A 23,749-nucleotide genomic window follows, 5' to 3' on the forward strand; every position below is an offset into this window, starting at 1 on the left:
ACTATCCTACTCCTTCACCCAGTCCTCAAGCAGGGGACTAAAAAATCTCTTCTGAAAGAGACATCGACCTGATCAACTTAACTTCATTGATCCTATAGATCTTGGTAAGCCATAGCCTGTCCACTGACAGATCCCAATAGTCATTTCATACTGGGATGATGGACACATGGAGCAAAAAAAATTGATCACTGAAGCCCAATTTGAATTTCATCTGGACCACTTCAGTTTAGAAGTTATTACAGCCTCAGTCCAGATGTGGACAAAATAATTAAATTCTAGGGGTGAGGTGAGAATGATTTTCTTTTACACAACATTTCTCTGACTGTACAGGTAGGTCCCACTATCTGAAGCTAGAACATTCCCACGAATCTTTTGTAAGCCAAAACTGGTGTAAAACAATGGTGCATGACCTATATGGGAAAAAGCATCGTTGTTTTTCATAAAAGCAAAAGTCCTCTTCGGATTCACAAAAGCAGGTACTAATGTAGGTCTTTTTTAAAAGCAAAATTGCGTAAAGTGAATGTTCAAAAGCAGGGGATACCTGTAAAATCAATGAAAATCAGCAGAAAAGCTCTTCACTAGCTGGAGTTAAACATAGCAAAAGGAAGATTGCTGCGGTGATATGGGTGTCAGTCATCTAAGTACCAATATCATTGCAGATATTGCTTTGGTCAGTATCCTACATTGAACTATTTCTATCCATTTATCGTAAGCTCTCTCCATCATGAGATAGCACCTGGCCTGTTTGTTAATAGTTGCAGTGCTTAGCTTTATTCACAGACAATAGAACTTCAATAAATTAAACAGTTAATACAGTAAGAACTGTCACACTGGTTACCATTGACCAGAAATTGAACTAGGTGAGCCATATAAATACTGTGGTTATGAAAGCAAGTCAGAAGCTAGAAAGCTTGCAGCGACCAATTCCCCTACTGATGCCCCAAAATGCTTCTACCATTTAAAAGCAGAAGTCAAGAGTATGGTGCAATATTCCACACTTGCCTGGGTAAGTGTAGCTCCAGCAACACTAAAGAAGCTTGTCACCATCCAGGGCAAATTGGCAAGACATCCACAAATAGTAACTCCTCATCCAGAAATGCTCAGCAACAGCAATTTGTCCCATCTACAAGGTGCAATGTAAAAAGTCACCAAGTGTCCTGAGGCAGCACCATCTAAACCAACAGCCACTGCCATTTACAAGGAAAAGGGCAGCAGATACATGGGATCACCATCAACTACAAGTTCCCCTTAAAGCTACTCACCATCTAAATAGAAGTGTATAACTTTTCCTTCAATATTGCTGGGTCAAATTCTGCAACACCGTTTCTGACAGCATTGTGGGTCCTCCAATAGTAATTAGACTGTGGCGCTACCAACTTGAGATGGGCAATAAAGCCTGGCCCAGCCACCAATGCCCATATGCAATGAATGAAAAAATCTAATAAGTAGTGTACAGAGCATCTACTGAAGTGAGGTGAAGAAATATGTAGACAAATGAAGGAATAAAATGATAATCACAGAATGTGGGGATTTCAATATTAATTTTATACCAATAATGATTTTCATCAGACAGAAGAGTGAGGTAAAGAAACCTTTTCTAAAGGAATATAATGAAAATGCCAACAGCAAAAGATATAAGTGGGGAATGAGCTAGAGCAGATAACAGAAGTAAACAGAAGGGGACATTAAGGTATCGTTACTACAATACAATATACTTTATGGAGAAGGACATTATTATGCTGAAAATTACATTAATAGATGGGAAAAAAGCTGATTTTGAAGGGCTGCGAATATAACTTGGGAAAATAAAATGGAAAACTATATTGATAAATAACAAGGTACATCAGAAATGAAAAAAACGATAAGAAGTAAATGGCTCCACAGAGTGCAAGGAGACAAATTCTACAAAAAGGAAAGAACAAAGTAAAATCTAGCAAAACTCCATGGAAGGATGAAGATATAAGGGAACAACTAAAATATACCTCGTTCCAAACTTTTAAGTACATAGATGATGAAGCAGTGCATGATAACAGAATGCATGAAGCAATTAAAAGCAAAGTCAAAAAATTAGTAAAATGAATATGTTCAAAGAAATTAAATTATCAAAGAACATAAAATAAAATTGCAATATGTTTTACAGGCAAGTCAATAAAAAGGGAAGGCTGTGATGGTATATGAGATACTCAGGCTAATATGTAGGAGCAAATTACTGCAGATGCTGGAGTCATCTAGACTTGAAACATTAGCTTGCTCTCTCCATGGATGCTGTCTGATCCACTGTGGTCCCAGCATTGGTTGTTTTCACACAGGCTAATACCCTGGACATAGATTTAATCATACCATAACAATTGGTTCCATTTAAAATCGATTAATTAATTAAAATTATCAGAACTGAAAAATAGTCTTAGTATGGCAACATGAAACAAACATTCATTGTTGTAAAAAAACAATCTGGTTCTCTCATGCACTTCAGAAATGGAAATCTGCCACAGTTATCTGATCTGGCCTACAGCAATGGAGTGGAAATAATAGAGTATATTTTACAGAATGGCAGAAGTTGGAAAGTGCTGATTCATAAAAATGAATACTGGGTTCACTTCTGTTCACTTGTGTTGGTATTAACTATGGGATTTTTAAATTTGCGCATTATATGAGGCACAAACCATGCTTGGATTGAAAACAGGCAAGAAACACATACCACCACAAACTGAATTTCTAACCATATATTATTGAAACATGCAATACTACTGTTACCAATACCACTGCTTAACTAAGTCTCCACAAGTTTCTGTTGCTGAAACTTTCTCTATTTGTTAGATATTATTTGATAGTGTATATACAACACAGAAACAGACCATTTGGCCCAACAAATCCATACTGCTGCTTACTTTCCACTTGAGCCTTTTCTTCTCAAGAAATTGCAAACCTCCATTCCGTTCTTCCTTATAAACTTGTCCAGGCCTCAAGTGCATCTACACAATTCACTTCAACAACTACCTACGGTAGAGTGTTCAACATTTTCACTATTCTGAAGGTGGGAGCTCAAGAAAATTAAAATCACCCATGTAGTAATACTAGGCAAATTGTTGGATCCGCTGGTTGACAGTTCTTTGGTCCCAATGGACTTCATCCTATGTTTTTAAAAGAAACACCTACTAGATAGCTGATATATTGGTTTTAAATGTATAATATTACCTAGATTCTCTTGTTCCACTAATAGGGGAAAACAGTGAATGCAATCTGTTATTCAAAAAGCGGGGAAGACAAATCAAAAAGATTACAGGTCAATTAGTGCAACATCTGTAAAACTGAAGATGTTAGAAGCTATGATAGACACTGTAGCAGGGCACTTAGAAATGTTCAAGTCCTTTTATGAAAAAGGAAATACAGTTTCTTGGAATTCTTTGAGGAAATAACATTTGTTGTGAATGAAGAGCAATCAATGGATGTACAGTACTTGGATTTCCAGAATGTTATCAAATGCCGTTGCAGAGAAATAAAAGTCATGGTATCATAGTAACATATTGCTCAGAAGCAACTAACGGGAAATATAGAATTATGGCAACAGTACTACATCATCATGTAATTTATGTAAGTTACTTGGATGGAGGGACCAGAAATATGGCTGCTAAATTTGTCCATGACACAAGATAGGAAAGAAAGTAAATTGTGAAAAGGACAGAAGGAAGTAATGAAGGGTTATAGATAAATTGTACAAATGGGAAAAGATCTGGTAAATGGAGCACAATATGGGAAAATGAAAAATTGTGTATTTTGGCAAGAATAAAAAAGAAACAAACATTCTCTAAATGGTGGAAGTTTGTGGAGCTTTTGGATGCAGAAGGATATGTGTTCTAGTGCATGAATTGCATAAAGGATAGAATGCAGGTACAACAACTAATTAGAAAAGCTAGGAATGCTGTCATTTATTGCATGGAGAATTGAAAACAAAGTAAGGTTATCACTCTTCTGTCAAGCAAGATATTCATGAGGTCACATCTGGAGCACTGTTGGCAGTATTGGTCTCTTATTTGAAAAATGCTGCATTGGAAAATAGTTCAAAGAAGGTTTACCAGCCTAATACTTGGTTCAGGTGGATTGTTCAATGAAAAAATCATTGACAAACTCGGCTTTGATCCACTGGTGTTTAAGACCAAGAGGCAATTTGATTGAAAAATAGAAGATTCTGAGGGATGTTGTCAGGGTGAGTGTGGAAAGGATGTTTATTCTTGTGAAAAACATCTGGAACCTGTGCCATTATTTTAAAAAATGAGATATTTCATTTAAATCAATATAAGAGTAACTATTTTTTACCTAGGAGGGTCATTCTTCTTTGGAACACGAAAGTTGGAGGAAGCAGAGACTATGGATAGTCTCTAAGGCAGAGACCATTCTTGATAAGCTTGGGGGTGAAGTATTATCAGGGGTAGGTGAAAATGTAAAGTAATCAGATCAGCCACAATCTTCTGAATGACAAGGCAAGCTCAAGGAGTTGACTGGCCTACGTCAGCTCTTAATTTACGTGTCTTGTACATAGATCTCCACACTTTTCCAATTCTGGCCTGCTGTGCATTCCCGATTCCTGCATGGTGTTTAAATATTTTCAGCTGTTTAAGCCCAATATATTAGAATTGTCTATCGCCCGTTTTCTTTTAAAAGCCCACATTCCTAGGTCAGGGTTTTAGCCAGTTTCCTGTTATTTCCTTCTAGGGTTTTGCCAACAAGGTTTTCATTGACACCACTCTGTTTAAGCATTTCACTACGTTAAATATGCTTGATAGAAGTACGTACTTTTGGTTTTCAGTAGATAAAACCTTCATCAGAGCATTTTTCTAATTAGCAAAAATGTATTCATCCAATGTCTCTTTAAACATACATGGTAACCAGACTTTAGACATTTTTAGAAATAGAAATGTAAGAGAACTCAACAGTATCCAAAGCTAACCATAAGAATTGCTGCTCTGCCACCCAGAAACCAATAACTATGTAGAGTGAAATGTCTACAGCAAAATAACATAGCTCATATTCAACCTATGCCAGATCAATGGAAACTAAAAGTATTACATCTAAATCTTTGATGACAAATGTTAAAAAAATTAAATCACTGACGAATAAATGAACCATTATCCGTGACAAAAGTAAGTAATCCTAGTTTGTTGCATCACTTACCTGAAGAATATGGCTTCCCAAATTCTGTTCGAACACATTAATGGCCACGGAGCTTGGACTTCTTCTGCGCTGTGTTCCTAAAGCTAAATAAGAGGAAAAATAGTAATTATTCAAAGGCTTATTCAAACTACTGTTAATATTTCCAGGTAACAGCTGATGATAATTCTATTTTCATTTTGAGGAACACCACAGATATATCACTAAATTTGACAAAAAGGTTGACAGGAATATATATGGGATTGTCTTGCTCTCTGTTGCTGTTGACAGCAACACACTGGAACACAGAGTGTTCCCTGGTCCCCTGGAACACACAGTGATCAATACTTTGAACGAGTTCAGTGGACATGAACAAATTATGAATTGTTAAATAAGTAAATGATTGCAGTATATAGGACAATTTTTGTACTACACAAATTAGCTCAATGGCCTGAACATACTTCCTTATCCATATTTATCTTCTGACCTAGTGCTCAGAAAGAAGAAAATATTCAAAAGGTGAGTCTCATTTGAGGTTCCGCTTTTGTTTTAGAGGTTAGTTACAAAGTGAGAACAATATTTTTGTAATCATTAAACTGGGATGTGCTGTAGAATGGAGTATTTTTCTACTTTCATTACCTGGTACCCAGCACCTGGTGTAGCATGATCCAAATGCAAAGCAAAACAGCTATATAATGCACAACAATATGCTTTCACTTTTGGTTCAAAAGAGTATCCATCTAATTAAATCTAGGAATTTTTCTGAAGTTTTCTATTCCATACATAATAGTATCTTCATTGTCTGAGTGAAATGACCAGTGTGTGGTCAGAATTATTGATGCAATCCAGCTCACTACCATCTTCTTAAGAGCAAGTAGGGATAGGCAATAAATGTTTGCCCTGCCAGTGATGCCCAGACCTCACAAGTTTAAAAAAAAATGTTCTTCATGTAACTGGCCAAATCAGTTCTTACAGAGCCCTGAACACCTTCTGTATAAAAATAAACCTTCGGTAAGAATATTTTTTTTAAAAAAACTTGTGTTTATGTAACACCTTTCCTGATTACAGGAGATCTCAAAACATTTCACAGTCGATTAAATAATTTTAGAATAATGAATTTTACAGAAGGAAATCTATTGCTTGATTACACCCCACCCCAGTACTAAAGTGAGAAAATTGGCCTTGAGCCCACTAACTTGAAAAAAGGGCTACCCTGCAATGATAATAGAGTCAAAGAGATATACAGTATAGAAACAGACTCTTCGATCCAACTCATCCATGCTGACAAGATATCTATCCTAAAATAATTTAGGGCCATACCGCTCTAAACCCTTCCTATTCATATACCCAGCCTTTTAAATTTCATAATTGTACTAGCTTCCACCACTTCCTCTGGCAGCTCATGCCATACACGCAACACTCTTTGCATGAAAACGTTGTCCCTTAGGTCCTTTTATTATCTTTCCTCCCTCACCCTAAACCTAAGCCCTCTAGTTCTGGACTCCTCCACCCAGGAAATGACCTTGTCTATTTACCTTATCAACATCCTTCAATTTTATAAACTTCTACAAAGTCACCCCTCAGCCTCCAATGCTCCAGGGAAAACAGCCCCGTGTAGCCCAAATCCTCCAACCCTGGCAACATCCTTGTAAATCATTTCTGAACCCTTTCAAGTTTCACAACATCTTTCCGATAGGAAGGAGACCAGAATTGGACATAATATCCAAAAGTGGTCTTACCAATGTCTAACTATTGCTGGGGGCAAACTCAACAAAGTTACAGTGGGACCTCCATCCCTCAGGGGCCAAACGATGACATACTTTAAGCTTCCACAAAGAGCAATGTGGCAATGTGCAAATAATCGTCTTTACTATTGTTACTCGAGCGATAAATATTGACCAAAAATTCAAAAATATTCCCATGCTCTTCTTCCAATTGATATGGAAGCTTTGAGATTCACGTTAAACCAGTCAGAACTTTAGTTTAATCTTGCATCAAAAAGAGAACATCTGACAGGACATCATTCTTCTTACTACTGCACCAACCTGGATTTTTGTGCTTAAATCATTGAAAAGGGACTTGAACGTACAACAATCTATCTCATAAACAACTGTAATTTTGCTGAGCAAACAGAAAAGGTTGACTCTCACTTGACACATCAGGGCAGAGTTCAGTTTTGGAATACATTCCACCATACAACACCACTGATATCCATTTCAAACCCACTGATTCACACAACTACCTCGACTACACCTCCTCTCACTTACCTCCTGCAAAAATGCAATACCATTCTCTAAATTCCTCTGCCTCCGCCGCATCTGCTCCCAGGATGAGGTGTTTCCCTCCAGGACATCCCTGATATCCTCCTACTTTAGGGGCCTCCTCGGTAATTAAGGATGTCATCAACCACATCACCTCCATATCCTGCACTTCTGCCTTCGAAGTACCTCCTCTCCACCCAACAACAGTAAAGATAGAGTCCGTTTAGTCCTCACATATCACCCCAACAACCTCTGAATCCAACACATCACCTTCCAACATTTCCGCCACCCACAATCAGACCCCACCACCAAAAAGATATTTATTTTCCTACCCCTGCCCGCGTTCCACAGAGATCATTCATTCTGCGATTCCCTCATCAAGTTCTCCACCACACTCTGTACCTTTCTCTGCAGCTGCAACACCTGCCCCTACAGTTCTCCTCTCACCTCCACCCAAGGTCCAAAATAATCCTTCCAGATCCAGCAGAGATTCACCTCCACTTCATCTAACCTTATCTATTTGATCCATTGCTCTCGATTTGGTCTTCTCTACGTCGGAGAGACCAAATGCAGACTCAGGGACCGATTTGCAAAGCGTCGGTGCTCTGCGTGCAACAACCAAACCAATCCAATCTTCCGGTTGCCATCCATTTTAGTTACCCTTCCCATTCCCCTGGTGATATGTCCATCCTTGGCCTCCTCCACTTTCAGAGTGAAGCCAGTCGTAAACTGGAGGAGCAACACCCGACATTTTGCCTGGGGAGCTTACAGTCCAATGGCCTCAATACTGATTTCAGCAGCTTCAAAATCCCTCTACCCCTAGTGTTATCCCTTGTCCAACCCTCCCCCTTCTCCTCACCTCCCTGACTTGACCTTTTCTTACTCACCTACACTCTCAATCCATCCAACTGACCAATCATAATAACCCCCTATCTACACCAACCGGTCACCATCCCACCAAACCTTCCCACAGCCCTCCCCCATCCCTCATTTACTTCTGGAGTCCCCTCCTTCTCCTCTGTAATCCTGACAAATGGTTTTGGCCCAAAATGTTGACTTTCCTGCTGCTCAGACACTGTCTGACCTGCTGTGCTTTTCCAGCTTCGCACCTATTGACGCCAATAAACAATTAACCGGTTCACCATTTGGATTGCTTTCAACTTGGTGTTAGATTTTCAGAAAATCTGTGTTAAGGTCGGAGACTGTAGAGGCTGTATGGTCAATCAAGACTGTCGACATTCAGGAATGGCATAAAATGAGATTTACATTCAAAAACAGAGACAGATTAAAAATAAAGTTAAAACCATTGAGTTGTGCTTTAAGGGTTTTTGGTTAAATACATTGTCAAATAAAATGAACCTAACTTATCACAGAATTGTTACAGCACAAGTTGACCATTCTGAAGGAACAACTTATCTAAAAATATAAAACATGGGACAAGATTGGGTTGGGATCTCTGGTCGGCATGGACGGGTTGGACCGAAGGGTCTGTTTCCATACTGTACATCTCTATGACTCTATGTGGCGATGACTGATTGGAGAATGGCACTAATAACAGTCCACTTCTCAAGTGACGCACTCAAAGGGAATTGTCTAAAAAGAAATAATGCGTACAGTTAGTTATGGAGAAAATATGCAAAATAGCCCCAACTAAATTGCTCATTTGGAGAGCTGGTGCAGACAATAGACCAAATAGTCTCCTTTTGTGCTGTATGAATTCTGTGATTCTATGAATGGTGCAATACAATAATTAAAATATTGAAACCAAAATGAGCAAGTTTCTCAGAGTAAGAAATTGACATGCCTAGCGGTTAAGCAGCCACTTTCATAATTTATTACCCTAAAAAATGTGCAAAAGCAAATTTATTCAAGGTGAATTTGACAACAATGCAGGATCAGACTTATTTTTAAAAACTTGTTTAAAACTGGATTAAGTCTGATAAACTAGGAATGTGTTTTATGTAATAGATGTGTCTATTGTCATAATTATGTTTAGCACAGAGTTGTTGCTTTGAACTGACTGAAATAACTGCACAAGGGCTGGTAATCTGTCACCAAATCACTATTTACATGCACAATGCATGGGCTCTGACCAGCTAACTCAAAGCCAGTCCCTGCATTGAGTAGACCTTCTCAATCTCCTGCTTTTTTTCCACTTTTTAAATTTTATTAAACAATACAAAATACAGTTAACCATAAATAGAAAGCAGCAGTTCACAAAAAAACCCACTATATACAATGAAAGAGCATCAAAGCCAAACCCCAAACCCCACCGTTCAACTAGTTTTCAGGGAGACGAGGACAAACGTCAAATCCTACTTGCATTTATCACAAAGGTAACAGGCAAGACAGTGTAATCAAATCAAAAACAGTGCAAAGAGCACAGTCCTAATATGGTTGTAAAATAGACACCTGTGCACACCACATACTGATCAGAACGCCCTTGGCCAGCCTTCCTGCAGGACAGTCGTCGACCTTCCAGTCTCTGGCTGCCCTGCGTACTGACCAACCCTCCCCAGGCCTGCTTTCCTCCAGGCTGGTCATCAACCACACAGCTCCCAGTCACCTCATGTACTCACCGGACTACCCCAGGCCACTTTCCTACTGGCTGGTTGTTGGCCTTCTGCCTCCGGCCCCCTGCTTACTGACTGACTCTCCCCAGCTCACTTTTCTCCAGGATGGACATCAGCCACCGGCTCCTGGTCACCTTGCGTACTAACCAAACCACCCTCAACCTGCTTTCCTACAGTCAGACTGTTGGCCTTCCAGCATCCGGCTGCACCGCGTACTGACTGACCCTTTCCCCTGGCCAGCGTTCCTATGGACTGGCTATCAGCTGTCCGCCTCACTGCGTACTGTCTGGTCCTCCCTCGGTCGGCCTTCCTATGCCTGCTCCCAGCTGGCTGGCTCAGCCTTCCCGCGTACTGACCAGCCTGCCCTATACCGGCTTTCCTGCGAGGACATTACCAGTTGCCTGGCCCTGCCCACACCGCATACTGATAGGCTCCTCCTGGCCCACTTTCCTCCAGGCCAGTCATCAACACTCCAGCCCCCAGCCATCCCGTGTACTGACTGCCGCTCCCTTGACCAGCTTTCCTACAGGCACGCTGTCAGCTGTCTAGCCCTCAGCCACCCTGCATACTAACAGACATCTCCCAACCCCCAGGCCGGTCATCAACCCTCCAGCTCATGGTTGCCCCACATACTGACTAGCCTACTCTCAAACACAATTAATTACAGAAACCACATACAGTAACAGAATTCACAAAATCCTCACAAGACAGTTGAATACCAAGGCAGAGTCCACACACCAGCAGCAAATACACATCCTACAGCACACATGCAGGTGTTCAGTCTCTTTAAAGGCCATGCCCATCCATAGAGAACCAGGCCCACTCACAGGAATGCAGTACATTGTGAAGCTGCAGTTCGCTCACAAAGGTTTGGTCAACTCTCGAAGGCAGAGTCCACAGCACACATGCAGGTGTTCAGTCTCCAGGGGTCTGGTCCATTCAAAGGACCAGGCCCACTCAGAGTGACAGTTAATTGCAAAAGCGCAGTTAACTCACAGGGTTTGGGCCACTCCAGGATGCAGCAGACAGACAGACACACACACACAGTCCAAACACCAAAAAAGTGAAAACAGATTCCAAAACAAAAACAAAGAAAGCCAAAGTGCAAGGGCTATGCCCTGTCACAAAATCAACATAGTCCTTTTCTCAAAATAAAGGAAAAAAGACAGGCTGTAACTAGCCAGTGAAACAACAGGTCCTTGATAAGAACTGAGTTATACCTGAAACACATTGACTGTGTAGATCAGGCAGTTTAGAAATCAGCCCTCAATAAAAAAAGAATACCAGTTAACAAACTGGCTAAGTAATTCAGCTAGTTCAGGAATCAGGTTCCCCTTCCCCCTACCCCCCCCCAAAAAAAAAAGCAGAAACCAAGAGCAGCAGTAATACACTGACTGTGACCAGCTAGCTCAGAGTCAGTCCCCTAAACTGATGAGACTCTAAATCTCCTGGTTATATCAGTTAGCCAGGGCTTTCCTGATTGTCCCAGGTTAACAGCCACATGCTGACTGTGGCCCAGCCAGTACAGAGCTGCCTTCTTAAACCACAATGTTGTTGGGGAGGGAGTTCTAGAATTTTCATCCTGTGACGGGGAATGAACGGTGCTATATTTCCAAGTCAGGAAGCTGAATGACTTGGTATGGATTTTAAAGGTGTTGATGTTCCCATGTAGGTGCTCTTGTCTTGTGGTCGTGGGTTTCGTAGGTGTTATCAAACGGGCCTTCATGAAGAGCTGCAGTGCATCTTTTGGATGGTACACACTGCTGCTACTAAGCATCAGTACTGGAGGGACTGAATGTCACCACATTTACAAACAATCAAGTGTCTTGTATGATGTTTAACATTTCAGTATAACTTAGGAACTTTATGCTTCAGTCATATAAAGCAATGTGAGACTGTATCTGGTGCACTTGTACAGTATTGGTTTCCTTATTTAAGGACAAGGCAAGTGGTGAGGATGATATCAAGAGTCTGCAGAGGAGAGAGACAGGCTAAGTGAATGGGCAAAAATGTGACACATGGAATACACTGTGGTAAAATGTGAGGTCTATACTTTGACAGGAAGAATTAAAAAGCTGAATACTATTTAAATTGAGAAAGACTGCTAAAAGGTATAAATCAGAGGGATTTGGGAGTCCTCACATATAAATCACAACAAGCTGGCATAAAAATTCAGCAGGTAATAGGGAAAGTAAATGGTAATAAATGATATTTATTTCAAAGGGAATGGAGTATAGAAATAAAGTGTGCTTGCTAGAATTATACAAGGCAGTTGTCAGACTGCAGCTGTAATGCTGTGAACAGATTTGGGTCACTTGTCTAAGAAAAGATCAACTGGCATTTGAGGTAGTCCAGAAAAGGTTCATTATGCTGATCCGAGGATGGAGGGACTGTCTTATGAGGAAAGGTTAAGTAGGTTGGGCCTCTACTCATTGGAGTTTATGAAGAATGAGAGGTGACCTTTTGAAACATACAAGATTCTGAGGGGACTCCACAGGGTAGATGTGAAAAGGTTGTTTTCCCTTGTGAGATATTCTAGGACTAGAGAACATAATACCAAAATAAAGGGTTCCCTATTGAGGACAGGGAAAGAGAACTTGTTTTCCCTCAAATTTGTGATAATTTATACTGCAGATAGCTTTCAAGGCTGAGTCATTAAGTATATTTAAAGCTGAGATGGATAGATTTTTAATTATTAAGGCAATCAAGGGTTATGAGAGAAAGGGAGCATAGTGGAGTGAAGGATTATTAAATCAGCTGTGATTTCAGTGAATGGTGCAGCAGACCCGAAAGGCTGAATGGTTTACTGTTGGTCCTACATCTTATGGTTTTACAATTATATGATGCAAATGCACCAAACCAGTTCAAAGCACATTTATCAGACTAACATTTAGAATTGGCAGGTTGTTTTACAAGAAAAGCTTGATATGCCATGCTTATATACATGAGAGTTTAAAAGATTAAGAGTCAACTTAATCGAAACGTATAAGATCCAGAGACACCTTGATCAGATCGAATGGATAATTACTCTTCTGAGAATCTAGAACTCAGGGTTGCTATTTAATAACAGGATGCCATAGGAGTCTAAATGCAGACTAGGTGACCACTTTGTTGAACTCGTCTGCTCTGTCTGTAAGAAAGACTAATCCTCCAGTTGCATGTCATTTCAATACATTATCTTGCTCACAAGCTAACATTTCCATCCTTGACCTGCAGCAATCTTCTAGCAAAGCCTAATGTAAGCTGTAGGAATGGCAACTCATTTTCCACTTAGGTACTTTACAGCCTTCAGGACTCAACACTGAGTTCAACAACTTCATATTATAAATATCGTCCTCTATTGTGATTAGACAGCCTTCCAATGGAGTGTCTTGCTTGCACAGTTTGCTCTCAGCAGAGCTGACATTTTTTTTACTATTCAGGACCAGGATAGACAATTGTTCTGCATCGATATCAATCATCTACCATTGTTAGCACTCCTTTTGTCTTATGCTCATCATCTGTTCTACTTGCAATTCAGGCAGCATCCGAAGACAGGCAAAATCGACGTTTCGGGCAAAAGCCCTTCATCAGGAATAAAGGCAGAGAGCCTGAAGCGTGGAGAGATAAGCTAGAGGAGGGTGGGGGTGGGGAGAGAGTGGCATAGAGTACAATAGGTCAGTGGGGAAGGAGATGAAGGTGATAGGTCAGGGAGGAGAGGGTGGAGTGGATAGGTGGAAAAGGAGCGGGGCAGGGGGGACAGGTCAGGGGATCGAGTTTCTGAAGGTTAGAAGCTAGGATGAGGTGGGGGAAGGAGATGTTCCCTAAAGTGCTCTGCTAGGAGGCGCCCAGTCTCCCCAATGTTGAGGAGACCGCATCGGGAGCAACGGGTACAATAGATGATATTAGTGGATGTGCAGGTAAAATTTTGATGGATGTGGAAGGCTCCTTTATGGCCTTGGATGGAGGTGAGGGAGGAGGTGTGGGCGCAGGTTTTACAGTTCCTGCGGTGGCAGGGGAAAGTGCCAGGATGGGAGGGTGGGTCGTAGGGGGGCGTGGACCTGACCAGGTAGTCACGGAGGGAACGGTCTTTGCGGAAGGCGGAGAGGGGTGGAGGGAAATATATCCCTGGTGATGGGGTCTGTTTGGAGGTGGCGGAAATGTCGGCGGATGATTTGGTTTATGCGAAGGTTGGTAGGGTGGAAGGGTTGGTAGGGTGCTCCAGCTGTGCTCTTCCAGCACCACTGATCCAGAATCTGGTTTCCAGCATCTGCAGTCATTGTTTTTACCTATCTGTTCTACTTGGTCCTCCTCTTTCCCCTTTATCAACAGCATAGAAACCATCATATTCTAGATCCCTCCATTTCTGATGAAGAGTCATATTAGACCAGAAACTCTGTTTCTCTCTCCGTAGATGCTGCCAAACATAATGAGTTTAGTTTTTGCTTTCGATCTCCAGCTTGTGCAGTACTTTGTTTCATCATTGTTCTGCCAAATCAGTCTAGGAGACTAAGACATGGCCAATTGTGGGGGTTTGCTCACGGAGCTTATCGAGAGCACTCCATGCAGTCCTGGGGAATAGGGGAAAGCCAGGCCTGTGATGGGCTTCATTGAACTAGGTGGGGAGGATTAAAGTAAAAAGGAGAAATTCTAGATAGAAGTGTTGAATCTCATAGATCATAGGAGGGGGCTGGGAACTCAGGTAAGACTGGGGGTCGTGAGGATGTCACAGGTCATGGTACTCTGGCCTCCACATAGGTAAGCTGTATCACCACAAAGACATGACAATTACAAAGTCCTGGGCTCTGGGTTAAATTGGGGACTTTATAATTATAGAAAGGACCTCAAGGTAAGCAGAGGAGGTTTAAGATCATAGCAATCACAGGGACTTGAACACAATGGGGAACATGAAGGATGGGGAAATATCTTGCGTCTCAGGCAGAGCCTGCAACTCACTCACAAGAACACAAAACTGGAATCTTACCACCTTGGTTCAACACTCAAATGCACAAAATAGCTGTGATCACATACAAAGGGGGCAGAAAAAGTTATTGGTATTTCTTTTGGAGTAGAAAAAAATCAGGTCAATTGCAAGAATTGTAACTTTAGTGATTCAATAATACCATCCATCTGTTTTCAATTTACACTTTATCAGCAGCTCATTCATTGTCCAAGAAGACACAATAAGAATTATAGCCTCAAATAATAACAACAATTGTATTGTGCACACAAATTGTCTCTTTGTCATGTGAGCTACACAAATAAAATCAGACAAAAGTACTTAGAAGTATCATCTGAGATTTTCCTTTCAGAGACACATTGCACATCCAGGGCTGGAAGACAACGTCTTGCAGCTGCCATATTTATATACTGAACTAAGAAAGCAAAGGGCATAGTGTGTGACGTTTATATGGGTGCCTTCAATAAAACTGCAATGTCCTTCTAAGCTTCCCTGCAGATGATCTGATATGGACATTGCTGTGAGGAATCCTGTGGTCTTGCTTCAAATATGAATACAGCGTAGAAAAACGCAGCAATTACAATTTTGTCAGAAAGTCCATCGAGAACAGTAATCTCCAGCAGCTGCTGCACACCTTCCAGAAGAAAACGCAGCAACCAAGGTCAACCAAGGAGGTGGAGGAGAATGATAAGATCCTGAATCTATAGGCTTCACAGTCATTTGCTTCACCTATCTGAAATACAGTGCAGGTGCCAATAAAAAATGTATGAATCCATCGTGTTGTTGGCATCTACTGCAGTATGGTTTGTGTTCAGAAGAACTGGGTAGAGACCTCATCTGGGGCAATTAAGGTCACAGCTTCCGGAACCTTATAGAGATACAAAATTATGAGGGGATGGATAGGTTAAATAGACAAAGTCTTTTCCTTGGGGTCGGGGAGTCCAGAATTAGAGGGCATAGGTTTAGGGTGAGAGGGGAAAGATACAAAAGAGACCCAAAGGGCACCTTTTTCACACAGAGGGTGGTGCTTGTGTGGAATGAGCTGCCAGACGAAATGGTGGAGGCTGGTACAATTGCAACATTTAAAAGGTATTTGGATGGGTATATGAATAGGAAGGGTTTGGAAGGATATGGGCCGAGTGCTGGCAGGTGGGACTAGATTGGGTTGGGATATCTGGTTGGCATGGATGGGTTAGACCAAAGAGTCTATTTCCATGCTGTGCATCTCATGACTCAATGGATTATTCTAAGGAGCAACCAAGGATCTGTGTAGCATCGAGGAGAAAGTGAGGACTGCAGATGCTGGAGATCAGAGCTGAAAATGTGTTGCTGAAAAAGCGCAGCAGGTCAGGCAGCATCCAAGGAACAGGAGAATCGATGTTTCGGGCATAAGCCCTTCTTCAGGAATTCAGGAGTTTTTAAGCTCTGATCTCCAGCATCTGCAGTCCTCACTTTTTTCCCTAATGTTTAATCTGTCCAATGACTGATGAAACACAATCTTACCATACAAAATAAATGAAGATCAAATAAACCAAACTATTTACATACAGTACATATTTAATTCTGAATATTAAATATTCTGAAAAAGCACCCCATTACAGTATTCACACCAGGAGATAATTTCCTTCTCCATTACCTCAGAAGGGCTCAATTAAACTAAGGTTTTAAATGCCAGACTTCAGAATCTGATCATCTCTTCCTTTCATCCTCATACAACTAACCTTGAACTTTCTCACCTTCAAATAACTTTTAGCCAAACACTTCTGGTCTGTAACTTTTACAAAACTCATCACATTTATGTATCTTATTTTTAACAATTTTAAATAAACTATCTTCTCTCTTTCTGAGAAGCAACTGTTTTATACCCGAAGCTTTAAAACTGGCTGGAATTTCCAAAGTACACGTGTTTCCCTTAATTAAAAGGACAAAATGAAATCTTTATCTTCTAAACTAGAGCCTAATTTACAACAGTTTATATTGGTTGTTCAGAAAATTCTCCCAATGTAAACAAAAACTCATAACTCTCCAGCAAGTCATTTCTCACACTGCTTCAAAAGAAAACAACATGGCTACAGGAATAATGACAAGTTAATCATTAAACTCCTTAATTTCAAGGTTCTCATCTGCAATATTGCTTGCCTTTCTAGGCCATTTCCATAGGAATGAAGGTGCGGGGCATGTATGAGATAGTTTGTAGCTTACAGCATCTGAAGGGGTGTGCACTTTGGCTTGATATACAGCATTAGTGGCATGAACATCAGAAGATCCTCACAGAGGTGAGTACTTATATCTGTCCTGCTGCATGTTTCCACGAGTAAGGTGCTGAAGAGCTCAGTTGCATAAGTAATGAGATGAAGAGCAGAAGATTATGTGAGAATTGTCATTTCATGTCATGATGAATGGCACACCAGAAGTCTCACATGACAAAACGCCTGAACTGAAAATGGGAAAATACAGCTCTATGCTTTCTTAGTTCATAGAATCCTTACAGTGTGGAGGCAGGTCATTTGGCCCATCAAGTCCATATCCACCTTCCAAAGAGCATCCCACCTAGATCCTATCAACCCCTATCCTATCCCTGTAGCCCTGCAAGTCCCCTGGCCAATCCACCTAAACTGCATGTCTTTGAACTGTGGGAGGAAACCCGCGAAGACACAGGGAGAATGTGCAAGCTCCACACAGTCACCTGAGGATGGAATGGAACCTGGGTCTGTGGTGCTGTGAGGTAGCAGTGCTAGCCACTCAGCCACTGTGCCACCCCTGTCATCAGAGTAAAAGACTTTCATAACTCTTATCCACAAAACAACAAAAACTCTTTTTTATTGTTGAACAACAAACTTTCAAAATGAATAAAATATAAACCTATTGTATTTATTCTTTTGAATCAGTCAACATTTCAGACATTAACAACTTGATTATTAATGAAGTTTGGAATTGAATGACTTTCCTAACATGAAGGTAGCTCCTGCCAGGATGAATGGTAATAAATTTGATTCGAATTATTAGGCTTATCTCAGCACATGATTTGTTCTCAAACTTATGGACAATTTGGTTGTTATGAGGTTGTTTATTCAGTCTTCAGATCACTTTCCAATTAGTTCAATCTAGTCATATAATAACATAAAGACATCAATTTCCTTGTTACCTTTTCACATCATAATCAATTTTCCTGTAAAATAATAGCTGAGTTGTTTTCGAATCTGACCAGAATAGTTCCAGGAAACAATGGCACTGGAACACTCCATACATTTATTTTTGAGATATTGCATGGCTCCAAACTCCATTCCAATGCTACCTCTGGCTTCATGCCCCCCATCATTATGTCAGCCCCAACTACAACTATGCACAGTTGCCAGTACAATGGGGTGATTACTCCAGACCAAAAGTAGATGCTCTTAAGCAACCAAAACCAGCTAAACTGCTAAGCACACAAGGAAAAACAATATTGCTTCAGCTCAACTGCCCACTCCAGCTTGTACTTCAGGTTTCAATCTTATTTTGGACCAATGCGCTCTGTTTCACGCTTAAGCAAAGGTTCCAACTGTACACATAGGTTAACAGTTAAAACTTGCATTAGAATTTTATAATAAAGGATCTATTTCTAAGGCAGATATTCAACTTTTGTGCTTAAGTAGCCTGTTTCAGGCAACAAGACTACTCGCCTGCCTGAGGGTGTTACACTTGAACACATGCAGAATGCCATACACAGTAAATAAGCTTATAGTGTAGGTTGAAATTGACATGTATGATGTTGTGGGTGTCTCAGAAATGTCAGAAACCCAAATCTCCAAGGATGCATGTCCATCGAAAGGATAGGCAGATGGGCTGAGGGGGTGGGTTTTGTAAGAAATCAAATTAAATCGATAGCAAGAAGTGATTATAGATTTGGAAGGCATAGAATCTGGATGGGTAGAGTTGACGAATCACAAAAGACAAAAGACCATAATGGGAGTTATGTACGTGTCTCCTAGCAGTAATCAGGATATGGGACAAAAAATAAATCAGGAGTCAGAAAATGATTGTAACCAAGGCACGATTACAAAAATTACTGGGGAAATCACGGGGAATTCCTGAGAACTAAAATTGGGAACCAGTACTCGTTAACCATAACGGATGTGTCTTCCAGATTTCCGGAGGCAATTCCATTACGGAGTGTGAAGGCAAAAAGGGTAGGAGAGGAGTTAGTTCTTTGAAGAGGTGACAAGTAGGTTAGACCGGGGAAACCCAGTGGATGTGGTCTACCTAAACAAATCTACCTTGGTCATCTAGTCTTTGCAAAACTGTCCATTTTCCAATTGTCTTTCTTTCCACCATATTCTCATGAACATAGTGTTATTCTCAAATCTGTGACCATCTTCCTAATAATTCCAGGTGTGGATTCCTTGAATCAGGGTTCCAGGCTGGCTACTAGGCTGAAATAAAGTCATAGATTCATAGAGGTCTACAGCACAGGAAGAGGCCTTTTGGCCCATCGAGTCTGTGCCAGTCAAAAGGCAACCACCTCCTATTCTAGTCCCATTTTCCAGCACTTGGCGCATAATCTTGGATGCCTTGGCACCACAAGTTCACATTGAAATAATTATTAAATGTTATGAGGATTCTTAAGACCATAAAACCATAAGACATAGGTGTGGAAGTAAGGCCATTCGGCCCATCGAGTCCACTCTGCCATTCAATCATGGCTGATGGGCATTTCAACGCCACTTACCCGCACTCTCCCCATATCCCTTAATTCCTTGAGAGATGGCTTGGAGAGGGTGGACGCTAGGAAATTTTTCTGTTAGGCGAGGAGTTGTTTCCGTTAGGCGAGGAGACTAGAATTAGAGGGGGTAAATTCAGAACAGAAATGTGGAGACATTTCTTCAGCCAGAGAATGGTGGGCCTGTGGAATTCATTGCCACAGAGTGCAGTGGAGGCTGGGACGCTAAATGTCTTCAAGGCAGAAATTGATAAATTCTTGATGTCACAAGGAATTAAGGGCTACGGGGAGAATGCGGGTAAGTGGAGTTGAAATGCCTATCAGCCATGATTGAATGGCGGAGTGGACTTGATGCGCTGAATGGCCTTACTTCCGCTCCTATGTCTTATGGTCTTATGGTCTAGTAGCTTTCTTCATATGGTATGGGCTATCCAGAGAGATTCAGTTGGACCAAGGGTCAAATTTTACTGTTTGGTTGTTTAAGGATGTTATGGATAGCTTCGGTATGGAGCACTTTAAATCCAGTGCATATCATCCTGAATCCCAGAGAGCTTGAGAAAGGTGGCATCAGACCTTGAAGAAACACCTAAAGAGGGCACAGTGTTGAATGAAGCAGGTGGCAGATAAAATCTCTGAGACTTGGACATTTTCCTGAAGAGATGATGTGCTAGTACTGCTACCTGTGATAGTAGATCCCTTCAAATCCAGGTTTAGTAGCCCCTACCAAATTGAGAAAAAGTTGAGTCAGGTGAACTATCTAATAAAGATGCTAGATAGAAAAAAAGGTATCGAGTTTGTCATGTGAACATGTTGAAACTGTATTATACCAGAGAGAAAGAACTGGAGAAACAGGTGTTAGTTACTGCCCTGCAGAGTGAGGAATCAAATCCAGATATTGTGGATTTTGATGTGCCTCAAAATGGATTACGAAAATGAAGTCCTTGCAGAGTTGGATAGGTTAGTAAGCTATCTGTCTCAGGAGCATAGAATGCAGTTGAAAGATTTGTTATTGCAGTATAACAACATATGTAAGAATCAGATGGGGAGGACTAATGCTATTCTATATGAAGTCGACATAGAGAATACTGCTCCGATAAAACAACACCGCTATCGGCTTAATCCTGTCAAAGCCAGAAAGGTACAGATGGAGATGGACACCATGCTTGACAAAGACATCATCGAACCAAGCCAGAGCGAGTGGCATTTGCCGATCATCTTACTTCCTAAATCGGACGGGACTCAATGATTCTGTGTGGATTATCGGAAAGTTAATGCCATTACAAAATCAGACTCATATCCAATTCCTACATTGGAGGACTGTATCGAGAAAGTTGGACAAGCCAGTTACATCACCAAGTTGGACTTAATACATAGTTACTGGCAGGTACCTTTATCAGAGATGGCAAAAAATATTTCTGTGTTTGTAACCCCAAATAGGCTATAACAGTTTAAAGTGATGTCCTTTGGAATGAAGAACACTCCCACCGCATTCCAAAGACTCATGAACAGAGTTGTGGCTGGGTTAACAAACTATGCAGTGCATTTGGACAATGTAGTGATCTTTAGTAAGTCCTGGAAAGATCACATGATACAGTTTGCAGAGCTCTTTGAATGACTACAAGAAGCCAAACTGGTGATAAACTTAAATGAAACAGAATTCACAAAAGCAGAGGTGATGTTCTTGGGACATAACATTGGTCATGGAAGGTTGACCCCATGGAACACAAAGACAAAGGCCTTCAAGGAATTTCCATGATCAACCTTGAAGAAAGACGTGCTTCGATTCTTAGGACGCAGCAGATTCTATTGGAAGTTTGTTCCAAACATCAGCAGTGTAATGGCACCATTAACTGATTCGCTGAAGAAGAACACAAAGTTTCAGTGGACAGAACAATGCCAGGAGGCACTCGACCATTTGAAAGCCATATTAACCACCAAACCAGTTTTAGCTACACCAAACCTTTCAACACCTTTTGAAGTCTCCATCAATGCTTGTGACATTGGAATTGGAGCTGTACTCCTGCAGGAAGATGAGGATGGGATTGAACTGCCAGTTGGTTACTTTTCGAAGAAGATCAACATCCACCAGCGGAAATAGTCCACAAGCGAAAAGGAACTACTGAGTTTGGGACTGGTCTTACAACATTTTATGTCATGAGCAATGTGTCAGAGACAGTTGTGCACACGGATCACAATGTGTTTACTTTCTTAGAGTGCTTTAAAGACAAGAATATGAGACTATTTCATTAGAAACTTACATTACAGACTTTTAAATTAAAAATCATACATGTTGTGGGTTGGAAGAATGCTATTTCAGGTGGGTTATCACAGATTTAACTGCTGAGATTTATCTTTATTTAATGTTTTATATATATATAGGTATATGAGAAAAAGTTAAGATAAACTGATATTAAAGTTATGTGTATGTTAGGGTAATGTGTTTAAAAAGTAAAGAAAAAAATGAAGCCATCTTTTCATTATGATGGTTCATTTTTTTCTTACGGGAGGAGGTAAATGAAGATGTGGGTGTACTATACCATTAAGAGAGTTTAAAGCAACAGAACTACCTGACAGGACCAAGCTTTTTTTTAAAAAAAGTAACATTTGGTGGAACAACTTGATTAGCTCATTGGCTGGAAACGACAAAACAGATTCAAACTAGGCTAATCAATTTAAAATATACCCCAAAAAATACCAAACTCCAATCCAGTTGAATTTAGAATATTGACAATCTTAAAAGCCAATGACATAATCCAATGCTGTGGGGGGTATAAGACTGGAGAAAATTGAACAGTTGAGAGGAGAACTGCCAAGCCAATCACATCTGCAAACTGCCCAGAAAATAGCTCTCTTAAAGGTACCCTTATCAATCAGTAACCTGTGAAGCAGGATCCCCAAGAAGAAAAAAAGAAGACCGAAATACCGAGAAGAATCGAAAGCTGCCTGGCTTTGGGATAAAACATTTTGTTTTGTAAATCATCGTCGGGAGTTTCATTGGACGAGTATTATAGAAGGGAAGGTAAAAGATAGATAATGTAAGAACATGTAACTAGTTGTTAGTTCATTATTCTCTGTTATACTTGAAGAAATAAAATTGTTAATCATCACTTTAAATAGTCCTTGGCCAATTGAATTTTTACAGATTACAGCGTGGGATAAATCTTTTCTGTGTTGCTGGTTTAAATTAAGCAGGAAGTTTTACCCTGTATTGTAACACTATCTCTAATCAAACTATGGTTTTCCAAGTAATCATAAATCGTGTCTCTCAAAATCCTGTCCAATAATTTGCCCATCACAGATGTAAGACTGACTCGTTTGTAATTCCCAGGATTATCTCTATTCCCTTTCCTGAACAACAAAATAATATTTGCATCCTCCAATCATCTGGCACTACTCCAATGGACATTGAGGATTTAAAGATCATCGCCAAAGGTGCAGCAATCTCTTCCCTCACTTCCTGTCGTAACGTTTGTTATATCCTGTCTGGCCCAGGGATTTATCTATCCTTATATTTTTCAAAATTTTAAGCACAGCTTCCTTCTTCACATCAACCTGTTCTAGCATATCAGACCATTTCACACTGTCCTCACAAATGACAAGGTTCCTCTCACTAGTGAATACTGAAGTAAAGTATAATTGCTTCAGGTAAAGACCTCTCCTACCTCCCTCGACTCCAGGCTCAAGTTCCCTGCACAATCCCTGATCTGCCCTACTCTCACTCTGGATTAGTGGTGTTGGAAGAGCACAGCAGTTCAGGCAGCATCCGACGAGCAGTAAAATCGACGTTTCGGGCAAAAGCCCTTCATCAGGAATAAAGGCAGTGAGCCTGAAGCTTGGAGAGCTAAGCTAGAGGAGGGTGGGGTGGGGAGAAAGTAGCAGAGAGTACAATAGGTAAGTGGGGGAGGGGATGAAGGTGATAGGTTGGGGGCGGGGGGAGGGTGGAGTGGATAGGTGGAAAAGAAGATAGGCAGGTAGGACAGGTCATGGGGACAGTGCTAAGCTGGAAGTTTGGAACTAGGTGAGGTGGGGGAAGGGGAAATAAGGAAACTGTTGAAGTCCACATTGATGCCCTGGGGTTGAAGTGTTCCGAGGTGGAAGATGAGGCGTTCTTCCTCCAGGCGTCTGGTGGTGA

At 40.8% G+C, this 23,749-nt stretch overlaps 1 protein-coding gene across 5 annotated transcripts in view; it reads right to left on the reverse strand.

Moving 5' to 3' along the window:
- LOC122553698 (neuronal PAS domain-containing protein 3) overlaps positions 1-23,749 on the reverse strand; it is a 1,311,564-nt gene that overhangs the window by 639,161 nt on the left and 648,654 nt on the right. For all 5 annotated transcript variants that reach the window (XM_043697886.1, XM_043697885.1, XM_043697888.1 and 2 more), the window contains one exon: positions 5,170-5,252. In XM_043697886.1, the coding sequence (XP_043553821.1) occupies positions 5,170-5,252 (83 nt within the window). The remainder of the gene's footprint in view (positions 1-5,169; positions 5,253-23,749) is intronic.

This window comes from Chiloscyllium plagiosum, chromosome 10 (genome assembly GCF_004010195.1).
Source record: "Chiloscyllium plagiosum isolate BGI_BamShark_2017 chromosome 10, ASM401019v2, whole genome shotgun sequence".
NCBI lineage: Eukaryota > Metazoa > Chordata > Chondrichthyes > Orectolobiformes > Hemiscylliidae > Chiloscyllium > Chiloscyllium plagiosum.